This window comes from Lissotriton helveticus, chromosome 9 (genome assembly GCF_964261635.1).
Source record: "Lissotriton helveticus chromosome 9, aLisHel1.1, whole genome shotgun sequence".
Taxonomy (NCBI): domain Eukaryota; kingdom Metazoa; phylum Chordata; class Amphibia; order Caudata; family Salamandridae; genus Lissotriton; species Lissotriton helveticus.
In genome coordinates, this window is record NC_136070.1 from 595594025 (window position 1) to 595615980 (window position 21956).

General features: G+C 42.2%; 1 protein-coding gene across 1 annotated transcript in view; it reads right to left on the reverse strand.

Annotated features, from left to right (window-relative positions):
* EML3 (EMAP like 3) overlaps positions 1–8397 on the reverse strand; it is a 313736-nt gene extending 305339 nt beyond the window's left edge. Inside the window, exon 1 of the mRNA XM_078660596.1 lies at positions 7234–8397. Within this exon, the coding sequence (XP_078516722.1) occupies positions 7234–7264 (31 nt within the window). The 5' untranslated portion in view covers positions 7265–8397. The remainder of the gene's footprint in view (positions 1–7233) is intronic.
* Positions 8398–21956: the final 13559 nt, after the last annotated feature.

The window sequence follows — 21956 nt, forward strand, 5'->3', positions numbered from 1 at the left end:
GAGCTGCTACTACTGTTTGGGAATTTGGTGATTACACCTGAAGTGGGCTTGGGGCCAAGGAACAGAACATGCTTCTGGTAATGATCTTCTCCGTCCATGCAATCTGTAGTTCTCTCTCACAAGTATTTGGACCTAAACACCTAGGTTTTCAATCTCTTTGCTAAAGAATACGTGCTAAAGTCTGTCCAATTACTAATTTGAAGAGTTCTCTTATACTCAATTTATTCTAACAGTTTAGACCTAAATTGGTCATTGTTAAGCCCTGATCTCCTTTTGTTCATAGGATTTGTTATCAGGCCTTTTCAAGGGTCCAGAAGGGAAACTATTTCTTTATTTTCCTTTGGAGATCCTGGATTTCTCGTAAAACAAAAAGCAATGTTTAATTAGTAACTATAACGGAGCCCACCAATGGAGTTGCTTAAATACTACGATTTGTGGGCTACCATGGCTAACTAGTCTTGATTCCACTTCATGCCTCTTTCGTCACCACCCTACAGTTCCTGTCGTTTTCTCCTTCTTGCTAATTCTTTCTTGCCCCTGCTTTCTCTCTTTCTGCCAATGTTTTCCTATTTTTTTCTTCCCTTTCCATCTGTCTCTCTCTTACTCTGGGTTAAAGCCTGATGATAAAAAATAAATCTGGATCTCCAAAAAAGGAGTGTCAGTGCCCACTGATTGCAGCCACTGTGGAAATGATGCACTAGGGGTGGTATCTGGAAAAGTTATAGATGCAAGTGAAATATCCAGTAGTTTGCCGCGAATTGAAAGCTAGATCAAATGGAACACGTTCAGCACTTGTCTGAACACATTTCCTCTCAGTTGTGCAGGAAATCTCACTCCCTTTGTCCCACCTTTGGGAATTGCTGCTGATGTTGGCAATAACAGTGCTGCTGACATTCTTATCCAAAAGTTCACTGATGTAGGTACTCAGAGGCTATTGTTTATTAGACTTTGCATAACACTGAAAAACGTGAAATAAAATGACTTCCAAAGAACAGAGGCTTCTGTGAGTCCTCCAACCCACCCAGGCGTAGAATTTAAAAGGGAAGCATCCTAGAAAATCTAAGGGTGCTTTAATGTCATTAAAAAGGTAAGATTTAATCATAATGTGGTTGATGATTTGTGGCAGTAGCTGGAAGAATTTGAAGCATGTGAATCCGAGGTGGATCCCATGCCTGGGAAAACAGATTACACACACCCAGTTCAACCCAGAAGCCGCCTGGGATGTGGGAGGTCACCATATGTTAATACACCTGCTAGACACATAACGATGCAGATAAGGGGATGAAGCGGAGAGGATATGACCCAACGGCTAGCGCGGTGGACCTCTGAGCTAGGGAACCAGCTTCGAGTCTCGGCAGGGACGCTCAACATCCTGTGATTCTGGGCAAATCACTTAATCTCACCGTGCCTAACAAAAATGAATGTGTCCATCTGTAAGAATTTGTGCTCATGTAAAGCTCTCTGATACCCTCGGGTCTAGATTGCGCTATATAAAACTCCAAGATATATGTTATATATATATATCTGCTTTACAACGCGTACTAAAAGGAATATTAAAGTGCTAAGAGCGTCATTGTGCTTTATACAACATGTGAGGTTCCTTATGTTATACATCTTATGGTTCAAGGCATGACAGCATACCTTCAGACACTTCGCACAAGGAAAATCGTACCTTTGTGAACGCCTTTGGGGTCATGTATTGACTGTGAAGCTTTCTATTAATGACCTTTTCTGACATAGTGAGAGAAGCCAGTTGGCCCATTGGCTTCTGGGATGTCTTTGGGGTATGTACCTTGTACTTCTCCCCACAGAGAGTTGCTGGTATGTTTGCAGCCTATATAGATGTGCCATTCAGTACATAGGAACAGTGGTCCCAGTGGACAGTTTCATAAACATAAAAAGAGACAATATGTCCCACAAAAAATGAATAAAACGTATTGTACTTAGATGTGCAGCAAGGTCCTCTGCCTTCTGAAGTTGAGGGTCCCTTTCAGAAAACTGTGCATCGTTGTGTGAATTTGGGTCCTCTGGGAAGAGAGGGGTGGCCGAATAAATATGTGCACTTCTGTATAAGGAGCCACTTTGGTTCCTGGCTAGAAATGGTCTCTGTAGTGGCAGAGGCTCAGCAGGACATCAGGGTGTGACTGATGGCGGGACAACTGTCACCTTGATTTTCGGATTCATCACTTGCCTGTCTTCAGGGTGAGGGCTTACCTCAAGCAAAAGGGAAAGTGCAAAGGAGGACAAATTAGGGGCAGGGTCAATTGTATTGTATTGTAATTGCATTTATATAGCGCTTACTACCCCTGACGAGGCGTCAAAGCGCTTTTTCGGCGGGTAGCACGCTACTCCGGGACCCATAGAGGATTAGTGTTCAATTAGTATAGTGAAACATGCAAGTACATTTTAAGTGGTGGATAAGTTAGTCAGTTATTTGGATTTGGAATGATAGCAGAAGGATAGAGGAGGACAAAGGTTTGTATTTATTTATCGCTTGTTGACGCACGTTATTCAGGAAGCCTATAAAGGATTAGTGGTGAATTAATGTGGTGAAATATGAGGAAATTTCTGTGGTGGATATTAGTCTGTTACTTGGAGTGAGAAGGATAGCGTAGGGATAAAAGGGGAAGAAAGATTTGCATTCATATAGCACGTGTTACCCCTGTTGGGTGTTGAAGCGCTTTTCTGGCGAGTAGCACGCCACTCCGGAACCCATAAAGGATTAGTGTTGAAAATTAGTATAGTATAAGTTTGGTGCTGATGATACAGTCTGCTTCCTATTATACCAAGAAATCTTGTTATAATTGTGTGCAGGAGGGAGGGGGGTCTAGAAACCATAGGGAGGGTTGCGTTGGGAGGAAAGACCATGCACTGACCTCTGGGGAGGTCTCCTCGCTGTTGTGCTTGGTCTAGACCAGCCTGACTTAAAAACACAAACCTCTTGAGCTAGCAGGGAAAGCCTGGTGTCAATGTTTGCAGAGCTCGGGTCAATTCAATGCATTGTAACTGATTAACTCTCTCTTGAAGGCGTGTCTTTGGTGTTAACTGCCAACAATGCAATTATAGGCCCTAGATAAATTCAAGGACACTTAATCAGAGAAAAGGCAATTATTAGCTGGCAACACAGACAGTAGTTGAGCAACAATGCTACCAGCATCAGCTGCTCTAATCTTGCAATTACAGCCAAAAACCACACACACTGTCTCTATCTGCTTTATATCCCTGCCACTAAACCTAGGGTGAAGCAAACTCCAGAAATGTGTCTAAGCATTCTGATTGGCTGAACCAGTCTCCTCATTGCTGATCTAATGCAATAAAGCTAGTTTTGTAGATTCTATCTTTGGAATGTCAGGACTGATTTACAGTTTGGTTGAGGAGTACATTACATCCTATGGCTCTAGTAATAAGGCTGACAGGGCATCTGTCATGTTTTTGACCTGTCCGCCAAGTACTAAATCAGAACCAAATTTTTTGAAAGCAAAATGATCACCATACGCATTTGTCGCCCCCACTTACCTAAGCATAGGGCAAGCAAGATGATTATCTAGTTCACACTGAAAAACACTTTTAGTGTAACTTCAATGATCAACCTCTATAGAAATACCTTGCCCCTCCCAACATGTCTTATGTACCACAAATGTTGCTTGAAAATACAAATTCATCCAACTTGATGTTTAGGGCCTAAAACGCGGATCTGGTTAACGATCCCAAAAGATATTTTAAAAATAGTTGTATATGTGAAAAATGTACGCCTCCATAATGATGCAAAAAAGAAAGTAGATCTATATGTAGAGGATGTTATGATGTTACGAAATTCATGATGTAATCCAAAAACAATCGCTGAATGTCTTTTTCTAAATTCGCTATATTAGCCGTGGTTGGTAGCATTATGGCAAATTGCATACATTGTATGTGCTCTTAAACAATTGCTTTATAAATGAATATTTACATCTGAAAAGCTTCTTGAATGATAATAGAGGCATTTTGCTTCAGAAAGCTGGAAGGTTAACCGACACCCCTGTAGCCTTATTCGCAGCAATATCGAACCATTAAATTGAAAAAATAAATAACAGACGATGATTGCACCCTTCCAACCAAAAGAAGGGCTTTCAATAGGAAAACCCACCATTTCTGGAAAGGGACATTTAAGAATTTCAGAAGCCCTAGGCCATATGTATTTGGGGGCCCCTGTTCAGATTAGCTTTGCATTTATAATCTAATTTCAGCTGTTTCATGCCCTCTTTTGCCAGGTCAGTGACAGTCTAAATTCTAAAAGTGTTTACATCTAATATACAAGGATAGTGACGTGTTTTCAATATTGTAACACAGCAGCAGCTCACTAACACTGCTGCAAATAATCTGTGTGCCACTTTCCCATTTCTCATCTGTGAGGTCCTGTTTTGATCTAAAAGAAACTTTTTTATGGATGTTGCATTAAACATAGGCACATGTATCTGCAAAATACCTGTAATACACTCACACATCATCTACATTAAAAATAAATTAAATGAAAACGGTGTTTAAAACAATCTTTTTGAGAATTATTGAAGGTCACCAAGCAAAGATTATCTGTAGAACAGAGCTGGCTCTATCAGGACCCCCTAGAAGATTGGGGCTCTAGCCAGAGCCCACTTTGTCCATACCTTAAAACGTCTCTCTTTCTAGACCAATCTCTACATCCCAGACCTGAAACCGGCAAGAGGCACAGGGGTTGGATCTCTCTGTAATGAGCAAAAAAAAGTAACATGGCTGTGTTGAATGGCGTTGGGAGCCAACAAGTGGCCCAGAAGTGACCCTTGTGCTAGATTTGTAATAACACAAGGCAGCAGTGTAAACTTATCCTTGGAATTTACTGTCCTCCTTTCTGGCGCCTAGAAATTTGGCGAGAATGTGGCGTTAGGGCGGACTTTGTAAATGGCGAACCAGGTTCGAGTCTCGGCGTCAGCTCAACAGCATGTGATTCTGAGCAAATCATGTAATTTCCCAGAGTGCCTAAAAATATGAACGTGTCCTTGTGCAATTTGGGTCTCATGTTAAGCATTCCAATACCTCAGGGCCGATTTGGCGCTACACACAACTGCAGTACCCACCACCCACACCCCAGTGGGGCACGCTCGGGGCCAATACCCACCACCCACACCCCAGTGGGGCACGCTCGGGGCCTAGTATTATTGGCTTGAACGACGAGAAGTGTTTCTGTGGGTACCCGGCATGCCCAGGTGTGACTCAAACTGTCTGTGGGCTAATCTGTCTGGGTCATGGCGTCAGCAGGAAGCAGCACCGGGTAAAAATACAAGCCTGCCAGTGGCTTCTGCTGTAAGGTCGGTCCAGCAGCGACAGCGGCTAAATCGAGCTCCAAGAGGCAACGTGAGCCGAGGAAGGCCCGGGTGGGACCCGGGGGTGGCAGGTGGCCATCCAGGGGGCAGGCGCTGGAGTTCAGGGGACAGCTGCTGCTGGGTAATAAAACCCACCTGTGCGGAGTGACCCTGCGGTGACACGCAGGGCCTGTAATGCAACGCTTCCGGGCACCGCTGCATCCCACCAGCAGCAACACTCAAGCACGCCGGAAGTCTCCAGCGGGCCTCATGTGGTCACGGACACAAAAATTGGGCAATAGTTTAGTCACAGTTGACATGTTGTGACCATCCAATATAAGGCTAAGTAAGGTCCATTCGAAAAGGAAGCTCAGTCAGGACCAGCATTTAATTGTCAGATACCCCTAGTGGCGTAAGAAAACTTGAGCCCCTCCCCCCACCTCTTCACCCCCCCCCCCCCCCCCTCCTTCCCCCCAAAGTACATGAAGGCTCCACTCCAGACCCAGTCAGGAGCTCGCAGGCCATGGGCCCCCTTCCTGTATCAGTGTCAGAGGGGGCCTCCTGGCGCTCCCCTGCCCCCCACCTACCCCCGTGACACCACTGGATACCCCCATTACAACTGTAACTCGTTGACAGTGGACTGGCAAACGTGCTTCTGAACATAATGCAATTATGCAATAAAAGGAAATGCACCTGTGAGCTCCTGGTTTGGTACTTACAAAAAAGTTAGCCATAATGGCTACGGAGTGTGACCCTCACAACTCTGAGCCCCGGTGTCACTACTCGTGACGCACAGTTGATAGCTAACCCCTGTTTGACACGCTGGACTCTGTGGAAGTGTGTTTGCCGTGAGTGGGTGCGTGTGGACACAAGTGCGCGTGCAGAGGGCGGTTCTGGGAAGAGAGAGAGAAGTGTGTGAGTGTGTGTGTGTGTAGAAGCACAGCTACTAGGGACATTCTCAGAAGTAGCTGTGTGCGCGCGTGCGCAGTCACAAGTGCTGCGCTGCTGCCCAGTCTGAATCGGTTCCCAGGCTAATCACTTGCAGTTTTTCTGGTTTTCCTCTTTATTGAAGCTCGGCCAAAATGTTAAGTTTTTACAAGTCGCCAGAGACAAATAAAATCCGCAGCCAAGGGCAGCCCTGAGTGCAGCGAGAGGTACAGACGGAGGCAACAGAGAGAAACCAGAGGCAAGGGGGCATCGTATGTGGGCAACAAGGGGGCACAGAACAGCCACATAGGGGCACAGACCATTGGGATACCACTCCAGAGAGAAAGGGTTCAGGTTGTAGGCATGGTAGGTGGAGCAACAAGGAGGAAGGGAGCTGTCATACAGAGGCGCAGTACTTTGGGGGTCCCAGAGGAAGAAAGGGCCCCAGAGTGACAGGGTGCACCTGGGCTACAGAAGAGGGGCGTTAAAGGGGTTCGAAGCACAGGGGCAGCATGGAGCAGGGTGGGCATCGGGGACATGGCGTAGCAAAGGGCTCCTGTGCCACCAAGGAGAATGGCTGAGTATCAAAATACAGCAATAACCGAGGTACGGTGACCCCTCAGGACTGCAGGCGCCGGTGTCGCTGCGCCTGCTGCACCATATATAGCTACGCCCCTGCCAAGGGGAGAGAAACCAGAAGAGAGCATGGGGGTCACCGGAGTGAGACTGACTGATTGTGTGATCTTCAGGGACACTGCAGACACGGAGTGCACAGCACTGAACCCCACTTATCCCTTCATCTTTCCGAGGTCGATAACTTCAATTGAGTTAGGTCATAATAAACATCCATTCACGTCTATAGCGCCAAGTGACCACTCTGACCGTGCTCTTCACCCAGCTTGTTATGTGAACCGTGATGTGCGCAGCATAGTTTGGGCACCAGTGAAAGGATGCGCTAGAAATGATGGCGCCAGGTGTGGGGGGCACTCACCCATCAGGCTGCGCGGCCCCTCGCCGTCCATGGTCTGGTCCTAGGAGTCGGAGCCAGAGACACCCATGAATCCGGCTGAGAGTGTCAGGGCGTCACCGAAGAGGGCTGCAGACGTCTCGGTGCAACAGCCTGGCAGAAGGGGCCTCCTCAGAGGGGCACACGCGCGGGTTTCTCCCCAGCAGAGCAGTTTCTCTTCCACAAGAGGTCTCCTTCCCCTCTCTCTCGCCGTACTGGGGCCACTCGCGCAGCGCCGTCTCTCTCTCTCTCGCGCAGTGTTTCCTGTTCCACGCTCTGCTGGGTTCACTCTCAGGCAGCGCTCGCGTCTTTCGCAGGAAGAGCTGTTTCTCTCATATAGTGCCGAGAAGCCTCTTCTGCAGTAGCGCCTCTCACCTGCAGCGCGCTCTCGTGCAGTGCTCGGGATGCCAAGCCCCCCCCCAGGGAGCGCTGTTTCTCTAACAGTGCAGTCTTGTTCTGCAGCGCTTTGCCCTCTCACTTTTTTTGCAGCGCTGTTTATTTCTCCCCCAGCACTTTCCCTCCCTGCGGGGCTGTTTGCATTGCTGAGATGCTTCCCGTGCTCTCCCTCTGCGATGTCACCTTTCCCCGCGGCACTCTCGCCGTCTGTCCCATGCAATCCTCGGATCTCTCACTCAGGACTGAATATGTCCCTCAGTCGGTGCTGGATTACTTTTTTTCACGAACAGTCCTGGGGTCTCCTTTCTACTGCAGTGTAGCATGTCTCTCCTGCAGTGCTGCACTCTCTCCGCCGAAGCGCAGTCTGTCTTCTTTCTTAAGCGTGGTTTCTCCCCTGTTTGCTGTCTCTCCTGCAGTGTGGAGAAACACTCCCATGCAGTGCAAGGTGTCTCATGCAGTGCTGGCAGCTGCACGCGCGCAGCCTAGACGTCTCTCTCGTGCAGTGCTGCCACTCTCCCGCGCCGTCATCTCTTTAGTTGATGATTCGCTCTCACTCGCTCATGCAGTGCTAGAATCACTCGGGAGTCTCTCTCCTGTAGTGACTGTTTTTCATGCAGTGCTTTCTTTTCCCGCCCCCTGGTCTTGGAACCGAGTTAAAATGAAGTCGGGCTGCAACTTGTGAGCTTCGCTGTGTACAGCACGGGCCCTCCCCCAGGAAGCGCTGGGCATGTCACTTCCCCTCCTCCTCTCTGTGTACTCTCGCCCTCTCTCCTCTTGCATCTCTCCACCCTCTTTCTTCACCTAGCCTTTGCTTCCATAGATTTATCTCAATCTTTTTTTTTATTGTATATATACTTTCTGTTCCTTGCCACTCTTCTTTCTGCTCTTGCCCCACCGCCCTCTAGTTTTCTTCACGGCTCGCCACATCTAATCTTTCTCCCCTGTCACTTCCTCTTTTCTGTCTGGACTCTCCACCTTTCTCCCCTGTTTGCTATCCAATTGCTTCTCCTCTTTGCTACTCAGTTTCTTCAAAAAAGTACCATAGAACAAGAGGTTAACAAAGCCAATAGGCCTGGTAAGGCGGTGAAATGGTTAGATTGTTTTTATTTCAAACATATGCCACACACACAAGAAGGAAGAAACACTTCACCTCTTAATCATGCCAGCTACATGCTTGCAATAAACATTTTAAATGAAATAAATACATTAATCACTGCATTTCCTTTTAATAGAATGGTACAGGGGCTTCTTAGCCTAACATGTTTAGAACCCCTTTTCAGTTTTAATGCTCATCAAAAGAAAAGAGAAATCTTAATGGTGCAGACAAAAGGTATTACTGTATCCTGAAGACCTAGCTTAAACAGACCAGAATGCCCCAAAACATGTTGAAGACTGGAACGAAAAAAGCATTGGCAAATTAAAGTTTTGGCCCACCAGGGTTGACATGTCCTTCTATTCAGGTAGATGTGCGCATGTGATGAGGAAAAATGTGCAGCGGTGGGTTGAAACAAAATGTAAACTCTCAGTTGAACAGAGCAACAGACCAATGGTTCAGATTAATGTTTATTGTTTTTAGTTAATAAAAACCATCACAATACAAATACAGGTTAAATACATTTTAAAAGGATGTTACTCCATCTTCATTAAAACATTAATATATATTAATATATCACATAACATGAGTTATAATACAGTTGCGTAAAATATATTCAGGGCATAATTACAGGTACTTTGCAGTTTTCAACAAGTTATTTGTGTGGGGTACGCAGGTGATAGGGCAAACATGATTCTATGGTTCATGATGTCATTGATTGGCACAATTTTAACCTCCTTATCAATGTCATACACTGTTATAGCCTGCGTTTTTGGATACTTCCTACAGCCTGTTTTACTGCCTTGTCGTGGAATTGCAAAAACTTCACCAATTTACAATTTAGCCGAGGATCTGTAGAGTCCAAGCTTCTCATGATTGCTGTTCTGCATGTACGGATCCCTTGCTCATTAAATAAAAACTTTAAATATAATCGATGCGCATTCATCATTTCGGGGCATATGCAGACCAAATGCACAAAGTCTTCTTTTGAGGCGTCACATAATCTACATGTTTTTGGTCCATTGTATCGCCAAAGTGTTTATTCAGATAAAGACGGCAAATCCCCTAGGCGCATGGCCAATCATTGTTTCTTAAAGTGCACCGGATAGGTTAGTTGTAAATAAGTTGCAGGTTGCAATGTGACATATGTTTGGATTGTCATCCATGCACGGGCTCGTCGTGAAAAAACACTTTTATCCTCTATCAGTGAGTGAATTTTAGCGCTTTATTCATAGCCTGGCAAAACGTAGGATGCGACAATTTTAAATCCCACAGATCACCCTCATTTATTAAACGTAATGAGGAGAACAAATATTTGCTATAGGTTGAATTAGCATAATTGGTCATGGCTTTCCATAGCGCGTTAACTAAAACACTTGATTGGTTGTTTCGTATTTTAAGCATGGTTTTAATAAACTGATACCTTCTTGCTATATTTTGCTGCGTTAAGCCAAATTCCAGACGGATTTTGGCTGGAGAGGCATTACAAGGTAGATGGAATACCTGCTTATAAGTTTTAGTTTGTAAACTGTCTAACAATTTAGCATCCCTACCATACATCACTGCACTTGCATAAGTTAGCGAAGGCAGCAACTTTGCTTTAATTACTGTAAGCAGTGGTTGATAGGAGGGTCCATCTAGTTTTTTGCTAGCAAGCTGAATGCATGTATCAAAGCTTTGTTTTTCCTAACCATGTAATTTTGTTGCGCTTGAAAATTAAAATTTTTACCGAAATTAAACCCCAAGTACTTGTAATTAGTGACTTCTTCTATGGTTTGATTATCCAGCTTGATCTTTACAGATGCACCAATGTTCCTCCCTATACGCATAGCCTTTGTTTTGGAGATATTTATTTCTAAATTGTTATGTTTTGTATAGATCACTGTTTTTTCGATTAGTCTTTGGAGACCGATTTCTGTATGACTCAGCAGCACAATATCATCGGCATATGCTAAATGGGATATCATCAATGACCCTAGTCTTGGTGTGTGTGCATTAACTGAATCCAGGTGGAGAGACAAATCCGCCATAAATAAATTAAACAGGTGTGGGGCTAGCCCACAGCCTTGCTTAAGCCCCCTAGCCATTGGTATTTTCCTTGACAGTTTGGTTCCATCCCCTACTTTAATATGAATCCACGTATCTGTATATAATGATTCGATTGCTCTTAGTAATTTTTTTTGGGTATACCCCAACTTCTTAATTTGTCCCAAAGGAGTGAGCAATCCACCTGATCGAAGGCAGCCTTCAGGTCTATAAAACAGAGTTGTAATCTCTTCTTTAGACGTTTGCTTTTTTCCGCAATTACTGATACTGCTAACATGTTGATTGTGGTACCGTACCCCTTCCGGAATCCTGTTTGCTGGGGTGGAATCAGATTCTTGTCGTTTGACCACTCAATTAGTTCTTCCAATATTATTGATGCATAGTATTTTGCTTCTGTATCAGTAAGAGCTATTAATCTATAATTGGATGGGTTTGTTTTATCACCCCCCTTGTAGATAGGGTTTATTATCGATCCTCTCCAGCTATCATGAATTGAACCTGTATTTTCCACCTCCTTGAATAATAGCATTATGGGATTGGCCCAATATTTTGGGTCAGTTTTAAATAAGGCTGGTGGTATACCATTTGGTCCGGGAGCACTGTCACTTCTTCCTGATTTAATAACTTTTTCAATCTTAGTACACAGTGTATCATCCAGTATGGGTACATGGGAATGATGTAATGATAGTTCATTAGTTTGATTAATTTTGTTATTTTCATTAGACCTCAATTGATCTTCGGCTAAAAAGAGTTTTTTTAAATACACATCCCAAGCTTCTTCTGTTACGTTTGTTGATACTATTATGTTAAGTGTCTTATTTAGGCCATTTATTGTTTTCCAAAATGCTTTAGCATTTGATTGTTGGCAGTTATAAACCATCTTTACCCAAAACTCATCTGTTGTTTTTCATTTTTCTTACCAGACGTGTTTCTTAAACTCCTTTTTTAGTATTTTTAGCTTGCCCCAAATATCTGAGTTGTTACCTTGTTTTGTTACCTTCCTTATTTCTCTTCTCAATTCTTTCTTTCTTTAGCACCTTAATTTCTTGTGCTGGTGAATGATTATGAATTGTAGTCCGTCTAGTTGTTAATTTTGAATTCTGTTTCGTTACTTCAAGCACACATTTACTCCAAGCTTTTAATATGGTAGGTGATAACACTATACTATCCTCCAGTATTGCTTTGGCTTTACCTACGAGTTCAGGTAGTCGTTCATTTGACCAGTTCACTCTTTTGTATGCGGTTACTATACTTCCCTCATCCAATGTTGGTACTGGTTGAAATCTGTCCAAATAAGTGTTTATTACTATTTGCTGCATCGAATGATCACTTTCCGTGGTACACTTAATTTTAAACATACTTAATTGTTGGAATAATGGCAAGCTTAGAATTGTATAATCAATGACGGACCCTGTGGTTGGCCCACAATATGTTAAGCTTGGTGGACTGTCATCCAACGGTCTCCCATTGATTACTCTCAAACCCAAATGTTCCAGGGTAGTAACTAATTCCTTACCCACTTTGTTTGGCTTCCTCCATTGATGGGCAGTTTGATGTTTTATCAACCATATTTCATTTTCTGCAATTAACTGGTGTAAAGATGAGATGAGTATTGAAGTCACCTGTGATGACTATTTCCCAGGTTGGAGTATTGTATCTTACTTCGGTTATTTAGTGGATTAGCTTTTTGAATGTTATTAATTTTTCTTGGGCATTTGGGTGAGCGTAGATATTAAACAGGATTAGTGAGGTGATCCAGTGACCGCTAGCAATATTAAGTCTTATTATTTGTATATTATTTGAAGTTGTCGGCATGTGTTCAGATTCTGCCTTAAACTTATTTGATATGTATACCGAAAGGCCACCCTTTGCTCTTCCGTAGTGGTTCATTTTTACCGCATCCTCCTGATGTACTGTGAATCCAGGTAGCTGAATTAATTCTGTCAGCCAGGTTTCTTGCAGTACTATAATATCATATGGGGCCCAGATTTCCATTAGAGTTCTAATCGTAAGCTTTGTAATTGCTCCTGCAATATTCCATGAAAGTATATTTAGTTTATCATTTTGACAGGCAAGTGTTGATTCAGTAAGTGGTCATTGCCTATTTTGTGTTAATGGTGACCGATACCTATAGTTACGCCTACTTTTTGTTGGAGACACTGTTTCTGTACCTGTTGGACCTCGGGCATTGTGCAAAATCGAATACACAGGAGAATGTGTGCTCAGCTTATTGACCGATTGTGCCAATGGAGCAGGGTAACGCTGCGGTGTTGATTTTGTTATTGTTATACCCCATGATTCAAATTGCTCCTTAGCATCTAAGATTTGATTCACTATTTTTTCCGACTTCCACGAAGATATTGTTGCCTCTGTGAGTGGATTATGTGTGTTTGGCATAAACTTGACCGAGAGTAAATCTGTCGTTTCAATAAACTGTAATGTTCGCACCTCTCCTAGCAGCCTCAAAATGTTGCCTCTGTTTAAAATATCTTGCTTTCCTCTTGACGTGTATAGCGGTATTAATGTAATTTGCCACTGGTCTCTAGAATTCATTGTTTCTATTAAGGAGGTGTGTTCAGACGATTCTTCTCTTGCTTGATCCTGCGTTGGATTTTTATATTTTGTTTGCTCAAGGCAATAGGAGGAATTTTTTCTTTTAATTTTCTCTTCTTTTCCAAGCTGTATACTGGCTGGTGTGCGATGAAACTCGTATTCGTTATTACTGTCTACTGGAGGACATGTGATCACAATTTTTTTATCCACGCTTGCAGTTACTATGTGTTCGGGATTGTTATTTTTCTTATGGTAATTGCTTGTTAGGACCACTGGTGGATTGTTATTAGTAATTTTGAGGCTTTCCATATGGTTCTGTTCAGAACATTTACACAGTGGTATCTCAGGGCACTTGATCTGATCTCGCCCTATTGGAGTTTCTGTTAATGTGTCCTGTTTTCCGTCTGTCGTTGATGTCTCGTTTTGCAAGGTATCTAAATGTGCAACCTTTTTAAATTTTTTTTTATTTGCATCACTTTCTTTCGAAAACAAAACTAATTTCACTTGGGTGACTTTGTCTTTGCCATTCTGATTGGCTTGCCAGGTTTTCACATTATTTTCACTGACATTATTTTCTGTAGAATTGGAGTGTTGTGAACGTATCTAGGACCCTATTTAAATATTCCAGATTCATGCCCTTATGTGGTTACAACAAATCATATCCTTATAAAGGCATAAGAATTATATCCATATTTAGTCATAGCCAATGCAGTCCAAATACGGCAAGGCTACTCCCATAGACTCCTAGAAAGTACAACGCGTTCTTTAAACAAACCAAGCCTCCAGCAGCCCGGGAATTCCCCCTGCTTTTGTTTTATTTGTACAAGAACTCCTGGAGTCCAGAAAGAACTGTAAGTTCTTAGTGACGTCTTATGTCCAACCTTACGTCAAACTCGGCACCTTCCAGGTATAAATATGCCAGCATCTGCCTTAAGCAAACACACGGTGGTTTGGAGCAGATCGGCTATCTACTTACCCGAAGCCAAGCTGTAACGAGTGCCGAAGGAAGCCGACCCTCCCATTGACGCACTGAGAGAGACGCTGTCTTTTCTTCTGCCGAGAAATCCAGCTCCAGTGTTTCCAGTCACCCATGCGGGTTGCTGGGAGATCGAGTCCTGAGAAAGAGATACAAGACCTCCTTCATTCTATAACCAAGGTACGGATCTGATTAGATCCGTAGAGAAATCTTGATTCAGATTCTTGGCAAAAACAAACTTAACTTAAACTGCAGTTCACTTACTCCTTCCCACGTACTAGTCTTAGGTTAGGTACACCGGGGTAGGCGTATCTTAGAAGCACCAGTTGAGTATGTTTAGTCAATGATTTTATGTATGTATATATTTTATCCATTTTAAGTATCTTATGGCTTAGAAACCATATAAATACTTACAGTATTATTTCATAATACTCCTTTTACTGTACGCACTTTACTTCATGATAAGTATTGCAATTGTGGCAATTCACTTCTCTTGCATGAGAAAGAAGACTGCTCAATAAATAACTTTTATTGAAAACGCCCGTCTCTCTACTTCTCTGCACTCCTGGTGAAACTAAGCATGCACGATTGACTGAGTGAAATAGCTGTCTATTGTTTTCACACGACTCTGGAGATATACTCCTTGTTTTGGAGGGAGCAAAGTTGTCATGTTTATGCCGTTGTCAGAAACTAATCTCTTCTTGTCTAATAAGGAAAGTTAACTCCTTCCTGTTCAATCGAGAAAGTTTCTAGTGACCTCTGAGCTAGCTGGCATTCATAATTAAGTCTAACATATTCAGTAGAGACCTAGTCGACCTCAGTCCTACGTCTAAACTATCGTTTATGTTATTCTAATGCGCAGAGCCTATTGGGAATATAGGAACTACACTACATGGCGCCCAACGTTTGGTAAGGCGATAATCTAACGCTAGATACTAGAGTAACTCAGTCGTGCTTTTCACACAGACCCCTTTTTCTTGTAAAAACTCCAATAGACGTCTGGAGTGGGTAAAAGGTTAATATCCGCCAGAACTTAGTGGGATGAGAATCCTATGTATTAGTTTTTGGTTTAGTCAACGTTGAAGGATACAGTGTTCCAAAATATTGTGCACCTAATCTTTGTTTCCTTGAAACTTGCTCTGCAAAATAAAAGAACTTTCTGTCAAGAAACATGGTAGAAAGTGACGGCGAAAGGAAGAGAGCTAGAATAGCAGCTCAACTTTTAGCGGATGACACAAGTCTCCAAAATGAAGACCCGAATGCTATAATCATTCCGGTAAATGTAAGAAAAACAATTACTATTAAACTTATAGAAAATGGACTATCATCAAGAGGTGGTACAGTCATATTTGTAGTAGAGGCCCATGAATATCGGCAGACAGAGGTATTCTATTCATGGATACATTTTCCTGAAGCAAATCCAATAACACACGATTTCCACTATTACAAAATAGAGGAATCTCCAACGGAATACGCCCCTTTCGAGGACGTTGAAATTCCACTAACATACCAAGAGCACCTGCTCTGGTTTAATGGCACCCTAAAACATCAAAATCACATCACCAGGCTCGGTCCACTAGGTAGACCAGGAGCCACATGGCCGGTTCTAGCCAGCTATACACCACATCCCGACATCGAAAAAATGTCAGCCCGGGAACTTTTAGTTCAGCTAAAACAACTAATTAAAATACATAGACAATTGGTCCAATATGTCATGCGGACTTCAACAGTCCAACCAGCAATAAGAATTCCACAACACACCCCTCACCAGGGGAATACAAATAAAATCACACCACAGACTATACAATCAGTCATTGGCAAAATACCCGCAAAACGGGAACAAATTCCTTTCTGGTTAGCTCAAAAAATCACTCAAATAGAGGCAGTATTTCCTGATACTACACCCGATGAGAAACACAGAATTCTGACTATCTGTCTTCCAATGGGGATCGCACCACATGTGGAAGACTGTGACACTTGGGGCACAGTCTTTGCTTTGATCTACACAAAAACACATGGTGTTCTGTCCATGGCGGTTATACCAGATGTACTAAGACAGATTCAAAATGAATACGGTCCAGAACCTGCTTTAACTCTAGGTATGAAATTACTGAAAGACTATAAGCAGGTCTCGGCTATATTATTAGCCCACATAAAAGGAGAAGCAGCATCTGTGGCGATCTGCCAGAAATTGAAAGAAACAGATATAGCAGAACAACCTTTTCAACTTGCCAGAATCCTAGAAAAATCCTATGAAGAACTAGGTAGAGATAGTTTGGGTGGGAAACCACTAAAACCACAACTAACTGAAAATCCTGAAAAAACCTTTATTAAAAATAATCTCAATACTCCGAAAAAGAGGTGGGAGGGTAATAAACAAACCACTCCCAGAGAAAAACAGTTTCAGTCCAGAGGAAGGTCTCCTCAACGGAGAGATAGATCTCCAGAACGAGGAAGCAAGTCTCCCCAAAGGGAGCCCTCTAAAAAAAGATACAACCTTAGAAATAGGGATAATTTGAGAAAACCTGACAGATATCAAGATATTGATACGCGTCCCTCTCGATCTTTTCAGACTTCCTCACAGAAATCAGAAAGAAGAGGACGGTCAGAACACAAAGAAGAGCACGTCAAGTCCAAAGACAAGGAACCTGCTCAACAAAGTAAAAAATTACAATTTCCAAAAAAGAAAGTAGCCAGTATTAAAATAAAACATGCAGAGGATTCTGAGGACACAACGGAAAAACAGAGAGTGGGCCCAGACAATGCTAGACAGCGCAGCAGAAGTGACCATAGCTCACAAGATCCTGATGAATCTTCTGGAGACAGTGGACACGAATGAATACATTCAGGTGGAAACTGCAGACACCAGAGTTAGCATACCCCATAAATTATATGAAATAACATTGCGTATAGAGGGGGACAAAACTAGGAAAATAAGAGGTCTCTTTTGGGATAACTTCTCTAAAGGCTATGATATCCTGCTAGCTGAGAAAGACTGGCCACCAGAGTTTGTCAGGGAGTGCCCACATGGCGAAGAAATGATTATGCCTGCCTTCTCAAATCACATTCCAATTCATAAAAAATACACATTTGCTAGAAAATGGGCAGTGGCCCAAGCCCCTGCATTATATAAAAATCATGTAGGATGGGATGAGGATTCTCCTCACCATAAAATCCAGTTAAAAAATCAACCTACTGCACAGAGGCAGTATCCTGTTAAGCAAGAAGCTAAAAAACAAGTCAGGGAGATCTTAGATCAACTTGAATATCAGGGGGTGATTGAAACATGCACTTCACAAATGATCAATCCTTTGTTTCCTGTCTCCAAGCCAGACGTTTCATATCGTCTAGTTTTGGACTACAGACACCTAAACTCTTGCTGCAAAACATTTGCAGTACAAAACTCACACAGTGCAGCACTAATGAATAACATTGTGCGCAAAAAATATAAAACGACATTAGATATCTCAAATGGTTTCTTCTGTCAAAATATAGCACCAGAAAGCAGGTATTTGACCGCTTTCTCCAGTATGGGGCCCAAAAAACAATTTTGTCGTCTCCCACAGGGATTCAAGAATAGCCCAGGATTATTCTCAGCCAGGGTAACAGAGTTACTACAAATGTATGATGATGAGGCATTATCTTATGTCGATGACATCTATCTTACAGACGATGACCTGGAGACACACTTGAAAAGAGTGAACACCATAATACTTGGGTTCGCATCTGAAGGGTATAAATTTAACTTTAAAAAATCACGAATTTCCCACCTAACAGTCCTATTTTTAGGATATGAATTATCAAGTGAAGGCAAAAGCCTAGCAGACAACTTCTTAGAGAAGTGTGCAGTACTCCAAGCACCAAAAACGCTGAAGAACTTACAATCAATTCTAGATTTCCTGAATTTCGGAAGAACATATATTCTAAATTATGCAGAGAGGGTTAAACCTCTATACGAATTAATAAAACCTGATTTTAAACCAATCAATTGGACTCAGAAACACACAGAAATTTAAAGATCATTACAAACAGACATGTTAACTAAAACAAAACTGCAAACACGCGCAAACGAACGCAACCTTGTAATCCGAGTCATCCCAGGAAGATGCGGATTCACATACCTGACCTCTAAAGAGGGAGAAACTGTACCAATAGCTTATAAATCACACTTGTACACACAAGCTGAAATGAAATTCATTTCTACTGAAAAAATTCTAACTGCGGTTCAAACTGCTGTAGCAAAAGAAAGAGCCCTAGCCCAAGGGAAGAGCATATCTGTTTGGGTAGATTTATTGATGGAAAACATAGTACAATGGACACAGCAAGTCAGAACATCAACTTGGTCCTAAAGCCACACAGATCCTCTCGCATCGAAAAAAGAGAACTGTCATCAGTGAACATCACAGCCATTCCAATACCTGGTGGTGTAGCATGGGGCAAAACGTATTACAAAATCTATGGCCCGATTGAGCTCTTGAAATATCTACAACAGTTCAAGGTTTCATTAAGTGACTTTGTATCACCAAGTACTTTCTCTGATGATTGGGACTTTGAAAATATTAATAATATGATGTCAGATTTAGAAATGTCAGCAAAATTCACAGTACATGATTATTTGCAGGGTTCATCAAATCATGAAGAAATGTATTGCTTTAATCATTATGGTCATCACTATTTGCATAAATCTGCTAATCCTAGAAATGTTTTTACTTATAATCAATGGGAACATTGTCCAACACCGCCAAAAGGCAGCTCGAAAACATTTTATGAGAAATTCCCATACTTCTCAGGGTTTAACAACACTGATCCAGAAACGTTTTATTTCAAAATGTTAAATAAGACAGGAATGAAAAACATGTTGACAAATACTAAATTGATTTATTCTGAAAAATGTTATGAAAAAAGTCTACATTTGGTTTTGAATTTTGGAAAAACAACATTGAGACAAAAACCATCTGGGGTACAAAAGACTGGCAGGTACAAGGTCTAGAATCATTATTCACATTATTCAGAGCCTGCATGATCCCAGAACAGAAAATATTCCTGAATGATACCATTCAACAAACAACCTGTCTCGGCCTAGCCAAGATAAAAGACTTAAACAAACCGTCTATTCCAAAGCCCATACCTGATAGTAATAGCACTACAGATGTGGAGATAGACGTATCCCATATTTTACACCAAAACAGAACAAATCCTGATTGGAAAAAATGGTTGATCTGGCCCATAGACACAAATAACTGTCAAGATAGATTCCTGAACAAAACACAGGGGTTCAAACAGACCAGGCCAGACCCAAGATATTCCCAGAGACAACATCCAGGGATAGTTACAACATACAGTGTAGGGAAACTATGCCTCGAATGGCTACAGAAATCCACACTGCCTGAAATTAAGCAACACTTGACTTTACTTAAAGAAGGTACTGACTTGCGAGATTTCATACTGGGACCTCGCAAACAGCGCCAAAAACGTTTCATATACGCCGGTATACACGCTGCTTACAACGAAGCTTGGAAAGTGATGCAAATTGAAACTGCTGAAAAAATACGAGAAATTGATCGTATTAATTTGGAAAAATCACTGTCTGTAGTGGACAATGGGTTAACGACACTGTCCTCCAGAATTTATTCACTGGACAGGATTGTATCATCTGCTATTGATATAATAGAGCAGGACTTGCTAATGTTACAACATGGCCAGTCCCAATTGCGTTCTATTGTACAGTTAGGCTGGACGTTACAAAATCTGCATTCAGGCTACGTGCCATGGCGTCTAATCAACACAACGTCATTATTTTCTATCTTTAACCTTAATGATAAACAAATCAGTTTGGCACAAAAAGGAGCAGACTATACGATTCTGGGCATTGAAAAACTTGAGAGATTACCATTGACAATGTCAGAGAGACCTGTCATTGAATGGATAATACATGGTACAATTACAATTCCGATAACGACTTTTCAGTTTCAGTATTGCCAAAAGTATATACCAGCAGGCCTGTATGAAAGGTTGGGTAAAGGATACATCAAGTCAACCTGGAATTTACCTTATACACATAAATGTTATAGTGAAGGGAAAAAATAAGTATTTCTTAGTGGTAACAACTGTAAAAAATCACTAAGCGGTACACTTCTGTGTCAAGGTATTAACTTACATGGAGCCTGCGAAGGTTCATCAAACAACCTTTCATGTCACCTGCACGGCAGTCCTGCAACACAGATAGAGCCTTTTTTCAGACAGCTTTCCAACGGCAGCTATGTTATAATAAGTGACCACAGCTGTTGTGGCATGGTGCCAGGAAAAGCCTATCTCGTGAGCGTTACTTCCAGGGTCATTTGCTGTATGCAAGTATTGTATCCAAACAGCAAACCAGACAAGGAGGCAGAAATATGGCCTTCTCTGAATATCTCTTCTATTCGAATTGATACTTCAAGCAGAATGAAGTCTATTCTTTTACAGACAACTGTGCCTTTAACCTCGTCCAAAGAGACGTATGATCTGCAAGTTGCAAGGACAGCGGCAGAGATACATTCCCTATTATCGACAAATTTCCCCGTGCATTTCGTAGAAATGTTAAGCCAAATCTTAAACATGTCAGATACCAGTAGCATCGCACATGTAATTAAGATAATTTTTTCGGGACTGTTAGCACCCTTTGAGACAGTTCTTGGCATCTTCCTGACTTTGGTGCATTCTGTATTCGGCGGACTGCCTCTTCTTTTGGGACTCGTAGCAGGAATTTTATTTTTGTTCCTTCTGCTCCGATATGGCAAGTCCAGCCACAGACAAAACTCAGGCTACAATGGAAGTAACGATCGTGGCTATACGATACCGAGAACGGATCACTAAAGTCCTCGGCTTTGCCTGGCTAAGAGATCTGAGTACTACCTGGTTTCTTTCATTCAGACCAATCTGGCAAGATTGCATCTTACCTGTGCTTTGATGTCTGCTATGCGGAGAAGAATGCGTGTTGGACGTCTGTCTTACACTACCATCAGCAGTACCAATGGATATCGATACTTTGCTTGGTTCGGTAACGGCTCATGCAACGTGTTGTCCCCTGCGGCTACCTATTCTGATGATGGCATTCGTTGAGACTTCACCATTACGATTAGGTGGCGGTGAAGTATGAGATGAAAGCGGCACACAGGTACAACCTTCTGTGAACATTGCTGATCCAGACATCGATGATAGTAATGCTTCGCACATTTGCACTATTTCGGACCTGGTCCAACTTTCACCTACTGCTGTAGACGAATTCTTTGCCAGCCTGTCTGATTTGATGTTCTCTCCTAACAACGAGAATAACTTTTGAAACAACGAGCACACAGCGTTCTCTGAACTCTGAATTCGGCCTTCAGTTTTTGATAAACAACACTACTGAAAACAATTGGAACTATTTTTCCCCTGAAAGCGAAATTATTATTTTTTTCATTTCCAAAATATTTACCTTTTTTCTGGCACATGGTACTCTGCTTAAAGTAGAACTATTCTTAGAGAACAGAACTTCTGTTTTTAGAGACTCTAGAGACAATATTTTGACTTAGCCTCTAGCACATGTACAGTATTGTATAAATATGTGATGAAATGGTCTCAACCTTCTTTTCTGTATTAAGAGCCATTTCATAAATGTAATTTTCG